Genomic DNA, 11,336 nt, shown 5'->3' on the forward strand with positions numbered 1-11,336 from the left:
CGGCTTGTATAGTTTTTATTGTACAAGTTTTCATATCATTGGTTAATTCCTTGGTAGTTTATTCTTTTTGATGCTACTCAAAGTTTTCATAATGTCCTTTTCAAATTGTCCATTGTTAGTATCTAGAAAAGGAATTAATGTGTGTTAACTTTGTATACTGCTACATTGATGGATTTATTACTTACAACTTTTTTTCTGATAAAATCTTAGGGTTTTCTACATACCACTGCATCTGTGAAGAGACAATTTTACTACTTCCTTTCCAATTTGGGTGTTTGTTTATTTTACTTGCCTAATTGTTCTGGCTAAAAAACTCTTTTTCTATATTGAAAGAAAATATTCTGTGTGTTTTTCATTTGTAGATTTTTAGAGTGTTAGGGTTATTTCCTTCTATTCTTGGTTTGTCTAGTGTTTTTTTTTTTTTTATCATGAAAGGATGCTGAGTTTTGTAAATGCTTTTTCTGCATTAGTTGATACAAAAATGTAGTTTTTCTTCTCCATTCTATTAAGGTATACTACATTGATTTCATACATCTATCTTTGTATTATAAGAATAAATCATACTTGGTCCTGTTGTATAATTCTTTTTATATGGTGCTGAATTTAGTTTGCAATTCTAGACTGATGGAGTGAATTAGGATTTTTTTTGGGGGGGGGGGCGGGGGAACACTTTGAGAAGAATCAGTGTTAATTGTGTTTTAAATGTTCAGTAGAGTTCACCACTAACACCATCAGGTCCAGCTTTTGTTTATCATCAGTTTTTTGATTCCTGATATATCTCCTTGCTAGTTATGTCTGTTCATATTTTTTTAATTTCTTCATAATTTAATCATAGTAGATTTTGCATTTTTAGGAATTTGTCCATTTCATCAAGGTCAAACTTGTTGCAATATTATTGTTCATAGTATTCTCATGAAATTCTTTTTATTCTGTAGAATAGGGTAGTAATATCCCCAGTTTCATTTCTAACTTTAGTAATTAGAACCTTCTTCCCTTTTTTTCTTAATCCATGTAGCTAATGGCTTGTTGATTTCTTGGTCTTTCCAAAGAAGCAACTTTTGATTTTTACTGATTTTATTTCCCTTATTTTTGTGTTCTCAATTTTATCTCTCCCTTAATGTTTATTATCTGCTTCCTTCCTCTAGCTTTAGGTTAGTTGTCTTTTTTTTTCCTCATTCCTTAAGTTGCAAAGTTAGGTTGTAGGCTTTTTCTTATTTTTCTTTTTTTTTTAAGAGAGAGAGAGAGAATTTTAATATTTATTTTTTAGTTTTCGGCAGACACAAATCTTTGTTTGTATGTGGTGCTGAGGATCAAACCCGGGCCGAAGGCATGCCAGGCGAGCGCGCTACCGCTTGAGCCACATCCACAGCCCCTTTCTTATTTTTTTAATGTATGTATTTACAGCTATACATTTCCCCTTAGCACTGCTCTCACTGTATCCCACAAGTTTTAATATGTTGTGTTTTCAGTTTCATTCATCTCTAAGTATTTAATAATTTCTCTTGTGAGTTCTTATTTGATCCATTGGCTCTTTAACAGTGTTTTGTTTAATTTCAGTTTACTTCTGTTATCGATTTCAAACTTCATCCTGTTGGGGTTAAAGAAAACACTCTGTATGGTATATATCACTTTTAATTTATGGAGACTTAACCTATGACCTAATGTGGTCTATTCTGGAAAATGTCTTGTGTGCACTTGAGAAGAATGTGTATGCTGCTGTTGTTGAATAGAGTGTTTTGTATATATCTGTTAGATCTGGTATGCTTATTGTGTTGTTTAAATTCTCCGTTTCTTATCCCTGTCCAGTTGCTGACAGGGATTTTGTTGAGAGAATTGAGGTCTCTATAATTGTCAAAATTTTATTTCTCCTTCAATTCTGTTGAGTTTCGCTTCATATATTTTGATGGTCTATAATTAGGTACATAATTGTAATATCTTCTTGCTGTATTCAGCATTTTATTAATATATAACATCCTGTTTTGTACAATATTAGTGTGTCACTCTTACTCTCTTTGATTGCTATTTTGCAACATTATATCTTTTACCATCCTCTCTGTTTTAGTCAGCTTTTTTACTGCTATGACTAACAGATCTGACTAGAACAAGTTTAGGAGGAAAAGTTTATTTAGAGGCTCACGGGTTTAGCGGTCTTAGTTCATAGAAGGTTGGCTCCATTCCTCAGGGCTCCAGATGAGACTGATATCATGGTGAAAGATTGTGGCAGAGGGAAGCAACTCACATGAGATCAGGAAGCAGAGAGAGACTCCTCTATCCATATACAAAATATATACCCCATCATTACACCCCCAGTGAACCCGTTTCTCCAGTCACACCCCGCCTGACTCCAGTTACCACTAGTTAACCCATCAGGGATTAATTCACTGATTAGTTTAATGCTGTAACCTAATCACTTCTCCTCCAAACCTTTTTGCATTGTCTCACACGTAAGGGGGACACCTTACATCCAAATCACAACACTTCCATTTTCAATTTACTTGTGTCTTTGCACCTAGAATGAGTCTCTTATAAACAGCTTATAATTAAATCATGCTTTGTCCATTGTGCCAAACTCTTTTGATTGGAGGGTTTAATCCATTTACATTTATCTCTTCCTATAGGTTTGAGTTACTGTGTAGAGTCCTTTCAGTTCACCCTGCAGGACTCCCTGGAACATTTATTTCAAGGCAGATCTTATGTTAACAACTCCCTTAGCTTTTGTTTATACGAAAATGTCTATGGGATTCTTAGTTGACAGAGGTTTCCATGCCCACCCCACCCGCTTTTCTTGCACATTGTCTATATGGGCCCACTCTCTTCTGGCCTCCAAAGTGTCTGATGAAAAAAATTGCTGATGGTGTTATGGAGGATCCCTTATATGTGATGAGTTGCATTTCTCATGCTGCTTTCAAGATTGTTTTTTGAAGTTTTGAATATGTCTTGTTATGATTCTTGTTGAGTTTATCTTGCTTTTGGAGTTCACTGTATTTCTTGAACATTTATAATGGTGACTTTCATTAAATTTGGGAAGTTTTCAGCCATTGTTTTTAAGAAACATTTTCCTTGCCCTTTTCTCTTTTCCTGGTGTTCCCCTAGCACATATGTTGTTTGGCTTGATGGTAACCCAAGATCCCTTAATCTCTGTTCTGATTTCTTCAATCTTTTTATTTTCTCATCCTCAGACTTCATAAGTTCCATTGTCTTATCTTCAGGTTCATTGACTTTGTCTTCTGCCTGTTCAACTGTGTCCTTGAGTCCCCCTAGTAACTTCTTTTGTTTTAATTATATTTTTTTTTACTTCTAGAATTTATTTTTAGTATCTTTTTAGGAATTCTCTCTTTATTGGTATTTCCATTTTTTTCCACACATCGTTTTCTTGACTTTCTCCATATCTTCCCTTAGTTCTTTGATCATCTTTAAGACAGTTGTTTAAGTCTTTGTTGCTAGATCTCCGTAGAAGATCTGTCATCATATTTTTTTTTTTGTTTTTGTCTTTAATAATGCTAAGAATTGAACTCAGGGGGGCTCTACCACTGAGCTATATCCCCAGCCATTTTTTATTTTAAGACAGGGTCTCACTAAGTTGTGGAAGCTGGTCTCAAACTTGTAGTCCTCCAGCTCAGCCTCCTGAGTTGCTGGAATTACAGGTGTACTCCACTATGGCCAGATTTCATCAGGTCTTTTTTAGGGACAGTTTCTATAGATTTTTTTCCTCCCATGAATGGCCCTACTTTCTTATTTTTCTTGCATCTTGTGATATTCTTGTTGAAAACTGGACATTTGAATCTAATAATGTGATAACCCTGGAAATCAGATGTTCCCCCTTCCCCAGGGTTTGATGATTTTTGTTATTTTTCTTTTAATTGTTTTGACTGTGCATACAATCATTCTGAAATGTAAATGTAGGTCTTCTCAGGCCTTTTCTGAGTTTGGGCTATTCCCTGGGCATATGCAGTCACTTTCCAATTTTCCTGTATATGCAGTTGTTTGGAATGTGCTAGTTTCAAATATCGGATTCCACAGGAGGGAAAAAAGACAAAAATTAAGGAGGGTGAACATGGTTCTGTAAGTCCCCTTTAAGTGTGTCCCTTCAGCTAGAGGACCAAAGGATTGCAGCCAGGGTGGGGTGGGATATGTAACAAAAGTGGCCACCTGCCTCTTTGTGTACCTCTTTGATCAGAAACAACATTCAGCTGTCAGAACAGAAGATCAGCGCCTAAATCTCTAATATTTGGAGAATAGTATCCTTATCGCCCACCCTGCCTCCCATAAGCCAAGTGCAGATTGATTCAAGGACATGTGCACAGCTGTCTACCACATGGCAAGGGGTGGGGAGGATATGTAATTGCTACTGTGTTAAAAGTTGAAATTGATGAAATTATAACTGCACTTTACTGTCCAAGACTTCTCCTCCAAGTTGCAAGCCTTCATAGACTTCAGAGTCCCAAAATAGTTACTTCACTCAGATTCTGCCAGTGTGGTTGTTATCTAGATGGGGAGGGAAATTCCTGGTGATTATTACTCTGCCATTTTCCCAGAATTCTGACAGATTATTAGTTTTCTGCTGATCTGTGAAAATGCAACAATGAACTGGATTTGGGTTTTCACTAAGAAAAAAAATGATTCAATCTGTATGTGTACTTGTTTGGTAAAACTTTTACTAACATGCTTTTTTTTTTCCCCTAAAGTATTATGATTAGTATCTTTCAGAAAAGATAATTTTTGTTATGATTTCTTATTTTCAGATAATATATGGTAATGCTTAAAAGGGGGAAAAGCACTCCTTTAATTTTGAAGTCAAAGCTTAATAGGATTGGATCGCTTTGACAGTGTGCAAAGTTGAATCTGACCCTAGCCCCACATGTCTAGAACTGTTGATCTCTTATCTGTTGAGCTTGGAGAGAGTTGATAATAAGAAAAGACAGATGTTAGTGTACTGTTGAAAATCAGGGAAGAAATTCTGCCCTTGGAAAATTAATTTCTTTAAAGTGGCAGCAATGCATAAGGGAAAAGGCCCTAAATTAGGACTCACAAGTCTTGTGTCAGCATGTGATGTGAAGCAGAAAATTATGACATCATTCTGATACATCAGAAAATAGATTAGCAGATCTAAGCAAATGGAATGTTTGCTCTTGATTAGTTACTGGAGGTTTATAACCACTTCTTGCTCGGTTAAAGACCAGTTTCTTCAAATGGCATATACTAGCTTCTATAATACCATCTGACCTTGCTTTCTACTCTTTCTTCTCAACCCTGCTCCAGCTGCCAGGCCTCTGTTAATCCTTGAACAAAACAGGCATGTATACTCCTACCACAGTATACCTGGCTGCTTCCTCTGCTGTGCCACCAATCTACACTGCTCATCAGCTTCAATTCTGTGCTGAAGTTTCATTTTCCCAGTGGGGTTTCCCCAATCTGTGTATTTAAAAGTAACAGAGGCCTCCCCAGTTTCCTTTGTAGTTTTTGTGTCCATACCATTTAGTGTTTCTAATATTCAATATATATATTTCATTTTCTTTCCCCTCCTGCCAAAAAAAAAAAAAACTAATGTAATTTTTAAGAGAGCAGGGATTTGTCTGTTATGTCTTGTTTTTAATACACTACTCTGTCCCTATTGTTTAGAATTGTCCTGGCTCATACGCAGTCTCATGGCTGCAGCTTTCCCAGGCTGGAAATGTATGCTGGTGGCCCTACAATTCTGGGGTCTCAGGAGACACATTTAAACCATGGCAGATCCTCATAATCCAAATAGAGCCTTCTATTAACACAACAAGTCCTTCTGGAATAAAATATATGGGAGAAAGTTGGAATCTTATTTCTCATTAAATTATTGACATTTGAATATAATTGACATGTTAATTTAGCTTTAGGAGATAGCTCTTCCCACCTCCCCGCCCCCTGCCTTTTCAGTCTTAAAATGTTTCAGTAACTTCTTCTTTCCTGGGGCTTTACCTGGAAATAAAATCCCTGGAATTACATGTTGTTTGGAGCTATGCTGGGGGAAACAGATGCACATCAATCAATGGAAGCTGGTTCTCTAGAGTGTGTAGACTTGGAGAAAAGCAGTGATTGCCTTTCACTCCTGCCCACGACCCCACAAGTGGTGAGAATGGGTTGGCTGAGGAATAAAAGCTAAGAAAGGTTGAGTGGTGACGAAAACCACAGGACACAGAAAGTAATTTTAAAAGTTGGGGGAAGAGGGGCTGGGGTTGCGTCTTGGGTAGAGCGCTTGCCTAGCATGTGAGGGAGACACTGGGTTCAATTCTCAGCACCACGTACAAATAAAAATAAATAAATAAATGTCCATCAACAACCTAAAAAAAAAGTGGGGGCTGGACTGGGCTAGCTGATCTTAGGGATCGAGCTTACACACACACAAAAAAAAACAAAACAAAACAACAAAAAAAAAAAACGCAAAATGGAGCCCGCGCTTGCTTTATTTGTATGGGGGACATCAAAGGTTTTCCATGGAATGTTCTTTGCCAAATAGGTAGGAGGTGGGCTGTCCAATTCCCAGTGGGTTATGCCCAAGACTGAGCTACGAGAGGGGTTATAGAGCTAATAGAGCAGAGATAGAAGTCATGTGCCTTGGGCAACCTTATGTATTGGGGGAGAGCCTTGGAAAAAAACCGTAAATATCCATGGCTCAATACAGAGAGAAGACCCTCAAGTAATTCACGGGTGGCTCAAGTAATTCACTAATGTGACCTGGCCTGGGCATGAGTCAGTCACACCTGTTCCTTTTTCTGGTCTGTGTGAATAGGAGAGTCTATTTGTAACATGAGGATCTCCCGTGGTTTGAATGTGTCTCTGAGACCACAGAGATGTAGGGCCACCAGCAAGTAAGTCCAGCCTTGGAAAGCTGGGGGCATGAGACTCCAGCCCATGAGGGTTTCTGGGTGAACGAGCCCAGCAAAACTCCACCAGGGAAGGCGGTGGTGCCTGAGACCTCAGGGGCCCAGACCTTACTCTTTTTCCAGTTTGTCCATCATGTGGGACATGAGGCCCAAAGAGATTATTCTAGGTCTCAAGATTTCATATTGTTTTCCCTCTTGGGTTTTGGACTATTGGGAAGCAGTTATCCCTTTCTTCTTATTTCTCCCTTTTGTAGTGGGATGTCCATCCTAAGTATTTCAGAAGTAGATAATTTGTTTAATTTTATAATCTCACAGCTGGAAGGAAATTTGCTTTCCAGATGAATCATGCTTTGAGACTCACCCATATCTGATCTCAATGAGATTCTGAACTTTGAACTTTTAAGTTAGAAGCTGAAATGAGTTAAGATTTGGGGGCTATTGGAACAGAATGGCTATGTTTTACATGGAAGGAGGATATTGATTTAGGGTGCTGGGGCAAAATGCTATGGATTGAATGCAACCCCCAAAGTCTCCAGTGCTTTGGTGTTTAGAGGCGGAATATTTGAGAGGTGTTTTGGTCATGAAGCTCTGTCTCTTTTCCCCTCTCTTGGATGCATGCTCTTTTCCCTTTTGCTGTCTGCCATGGGATGACATAATGAAGAAGATCTTCATCAGATAGATACCTGGGGGCCCCTTCAGCTTGGACTTTCCAGCTTCCAGAACTTTAAGAAATAAACATCTTTTCTTTATAAATTTCCCAGTCTTCCTATTTTGTTATAGCAGCACAAAACAAAGACAAAATCTTTTTAAAATTGTTATTGGGCTTTGCTATTTCTAAATGGACAATCAGTAGTTTACTTTGTGTTACTCTCCTTTTTAATCACATGGCCATTTTTGGTGTCACATAAATTAAATTGTTGTCTTTCAGCCAGCTGGTAGTTAATGTCCATATTAGTCTATTTTTCCATTATTATAATAAAATACTTCAAGCTGGATACATTATAAAGAGAGTTATTGTCTCCACAGTTCTGAGGCTGAAAGTCCAAACAACATGGATGACATTGATACTGGTGAGGACCCCAGTGGATGTCATCACAGTGGCAGATACATATGCGAGAGGGAGATATGGCATGAGGAGGAAGGAAGTGAAATAGAGGGGAGGGCCAGACTTGCTCCTTTGTTAACAGCTCACTCTCACAGGAACTGAGGTTCCGTGAGAACTACTTAACCCCTTCCTAGGATGATACCCCTAATGACCTCCCCTTTAGGCTCCACCTTGTAAAGGTCCCACCACTTCTTAACATTGCCACACTGGGGATCCAGCTTCCAACACCAGAACACTTGGGAAGGGGGTGGGGCGGTCACATCCCCACCGTATCTCAGCCATAGCAACCTCCCAAACTCTGGATTTTGTTTTTCAACTCTCTTTAGCAAAGTAAGCATATAGCACCTCCCATGGATAACAGCTCTAAATTCTCAGTAGGAAAGGTACATGTGTGTACGTCACAGGCCTTCTTTATCCCAGGGTCTCATGAGAAGGCAAGTCTAACATGTGAGCACACGGTAGCATGTGAAATTGGTAAATCATTAACCCAGGTGCTCAAGAGGAGTCCTCCCTCCAACAGTTACCAGGCGGGATTGTTTCCTCTGCCTATGGAGCCTTAAAAATCTAGGAGGACTGTCAGTAACGGCACCTAATATTTAATGATGAGATGGAAACGTCCTAAGGGACATTGCTCCATGTTGAGCTCAGTGTTGCCCAGGAGGCTTCATGACTGAGGTAGCAGTCTCAGAGAGGGGAGGCTCTGTGGGAAGTGGATGGATTTCAGGATAAGCTACATTTTGACAAGAAAAATTGAAGAATGAACAAAGATGGAGAATGTGAATGTGAGGCCACACTCTAGGAACATACAGTTTGTTTGGCCAAAGCACAGGAAAGAGTTGCGGTGTAAAGAGAAACTAAAGTTGAAATGGAAGACCTGCATGTGAGCAGGGAGGGCAGAGACGCTTAACAAAGCATCATTTGTTGTCAATGCTGCTGTCCCATCCTCTGTCACTCTGCGTCAGGCACATCTGTGTGAGTCAGGCAATTATGATGACCTAGAAACTTTTTGTTTCTGGCCACTTTAAGTGAGCCTGCCAAAATTTATTTTGAGAAATAGCATTTTAAGAATTATGTAAGAAATTCTAGCTTACTGTAAAAGATATTAGGAAATGGAGGGAAAGTTACAAAGAAAATTAAAAATCATTCGTGATGCTGCCACCCTAAGCACTGTTCACTTTGACCTTTTTTTCCTAACTTATTTCTATTCATATTCTTCCTCTCTTGTTTTCCTTCTAGGAACATTTTTTTTTTTTTGGGCACTTAATGCATTTTGACTATTTCCCTATAGTAAAAGAATCTCTTTAAAAATAGTATCATATCAGGAATACATTGCAACTCCCTCGGCTATTTTCCCAATATTGAGCAGGTAGATTGCTTCTGCATTTTTGCTGTATTAAATAAGTCCCCAGTTCATGGACAGTGGCCCCACTTACATTACGCACTCTTCCAAGCACTCCATGGACAAAGCCATTTAATCCTCATACTAGTATGAGCAGGTCAGTGTATGTTCATATCCCTGTTTTCCAGATGAGGATTAAGCAATCTGGACAAGCAACTTAATAGGAAGCAGCAGGGCTTTTCCCGAAGCTCCATCTGCTTTGGGAAAACTGGGTCCAAGAATACAAATGTCAAGGCTATAGATAACATTAGGAAATAGTTTCAGAAAAAAAAAAGTGGCTCCTCTTGCATTTCATTCCCACAAAGATTCTAATGTTCAGATGGGAAAAGAGTTTATGACTTTCAGTCAGCAAGCAGTTACTGGTGGCTGTTTTCTCAAGGCTTTTGTGTCAGAGCAACTGGTGGGTGAAGAGGTGCCACCACCACATTCCTTCCCCAGCACCTTTATACAGAGACCAAAGTTGCTGGGAAAATGTAATTCTGGAATCTACACCTGTGTTGCTTCATAGTTAGTAAAATTGAATTGTTCAGCTTTGTTGCAGTGGACTCTGCTTCCCCCTGCCCCTGCCTCTGGAGTCAGTGGGTTTTTATTAAGTTAAGCATCTTACCTGCACTTGTATACCCCTTCTTACATAGCTGATTCTGTAGCAAATGTAATGAGCATCATAGCATCAGTTTCTGATTCTTTGGCAAAAGTTTTGTATGTTCTTGGGTAAAGCTAACACTGAAAGCTTCTTTTCTATATTCTCTGATTGTTTGATTCATAATTTCCTTACTGCTACTTCTTCATAAAACACTGAATAATTAGAATGGATGCCTCTAAGATACCAGGTTCTGTTTCTTTTTATAAGGAATGATTGCTCTGAAAATCCTGTCTCATACCATGTGGTCAAACCCAGACTACAGTATGTTGTGCTCAGATCCAGAAATTTCTACATGTCGATACCTAGCCATTCTGCAGGGCACAGAGGAATAGAACAGTACTTCTGTCACAAGTTCAACGATATGAATAACCCCTGTGAGGGAAGGCATCCTGTGCTTCCATAAGGCTTAGCAAACCCTGAGAGCTGGCGAAGAACTATGAAGACATGAAATATTCTGGGTTCATTTTGAAAGTTCAGGAAGGGGTGGGGAGGGATGCCGAGGTCGTATTGTATAAATGGCAAGTCCCCTAAGGTGGCAGTCCAAAGTTCATAGGAAAACAAAGGGCTAGGGGACATTGGGGAGAAGCGCCTGAGACAGGCCCCATTTTCCTTATTTTATTCGTCCAAGGTTGGAAAGTGGGTATTGATACCAAAAAAGAGAAAAAGGCTTTGGAATTCAATATGGAGATTCCATAATCATTCCCCCCACCCTTGGGAATGTTCTGCTTTGACATAATAACAAATCTGTTTATGTTTGCATAGGATTAGCTACGGACCCTACTTCTGGAGCAAAACTCAGACAAGGATTTAGTAAATCTTCTAAGAAAGATTAACTCCTAGAGACACCAGGTAAGGAAAAAAAAACCACCCTAATCCAGGTGTGGCTGATAACATAATGTGCAGAATATAGTTGGTCAATGTTTAAGAGAATGGATCCATGATGGGCAAGTCCCAATCTGGGTTAGCTCTGTGCATGCTTTTGAAACTATTGGTCAGTATGAACACCCTGTGTTTCAGTCTTGAGTTAGAGGGAAGGGGGAATGATCCTCACTTTTGACCTGGAGAGCTACTGCCTTGTTCTTTTTCCAAACATTCCACAGTAAAAGGTAGTTCCTGAGATTGCGGATTGTGTGTAAAGCATTTATAGATCTACAGATGCCTGTTGCTTAACATTCTCATTGTGCAAAGAGTGATGTTCTAAAACTAATGACGCTTCTTTCTGCCTTCAGACTGGCTCCCTGAAACTCAGCAGCCTGGATAGTCATGTACCCAGGAATGCCACCCAACGGGAAGGACAGTCGATACCCATCTTCTAGAGGCATCTCTTAGGATAAG

The 11,336-nt window shown here is 39.1% G+C and overlaps 1 protein-coding gene across 1 annotated transcript in view; it reads left to right on the plus strand.

Moving 5' to 3' along the window:
* Zc2hc1b (zinc finger C2HC-type containing 1B) overlaps positions 1–10,834 on the plus strand; it is a 45,775-nt gene extending 34,941 nt beyond the window's left edge. The window contains exon 7 of the mRNA XM_046450718.2: positions 10,764–10,834. Coding sequence (XP_046306674.1) covers positions 10,764–10,834 — 71 coding nt within the window. The remainder of the gene's footprint in view (positions 1–10,763) is intronic.
* Positions 10,835–11,336: the final 502 nt, after the last annotated feature.

The sequence above is a fragment of the Marmota monax genome, unplaced genomic scaffold (assembly GCF_021218885.2).
Source record: "Marmota monax isolate L192 unplaced genomic scaffold, Marmota_monax_Labrador192_F-V1.1 WCK01_AAM20220418_F8-fsc00030, whole genome shotgun sequence".
Classification (NCBI taxonomy): Eukaryota; Metazoa; Chordata; class Mammalia; order Rodentia; family Sciuridae; genus Marmota; species Marmota monax.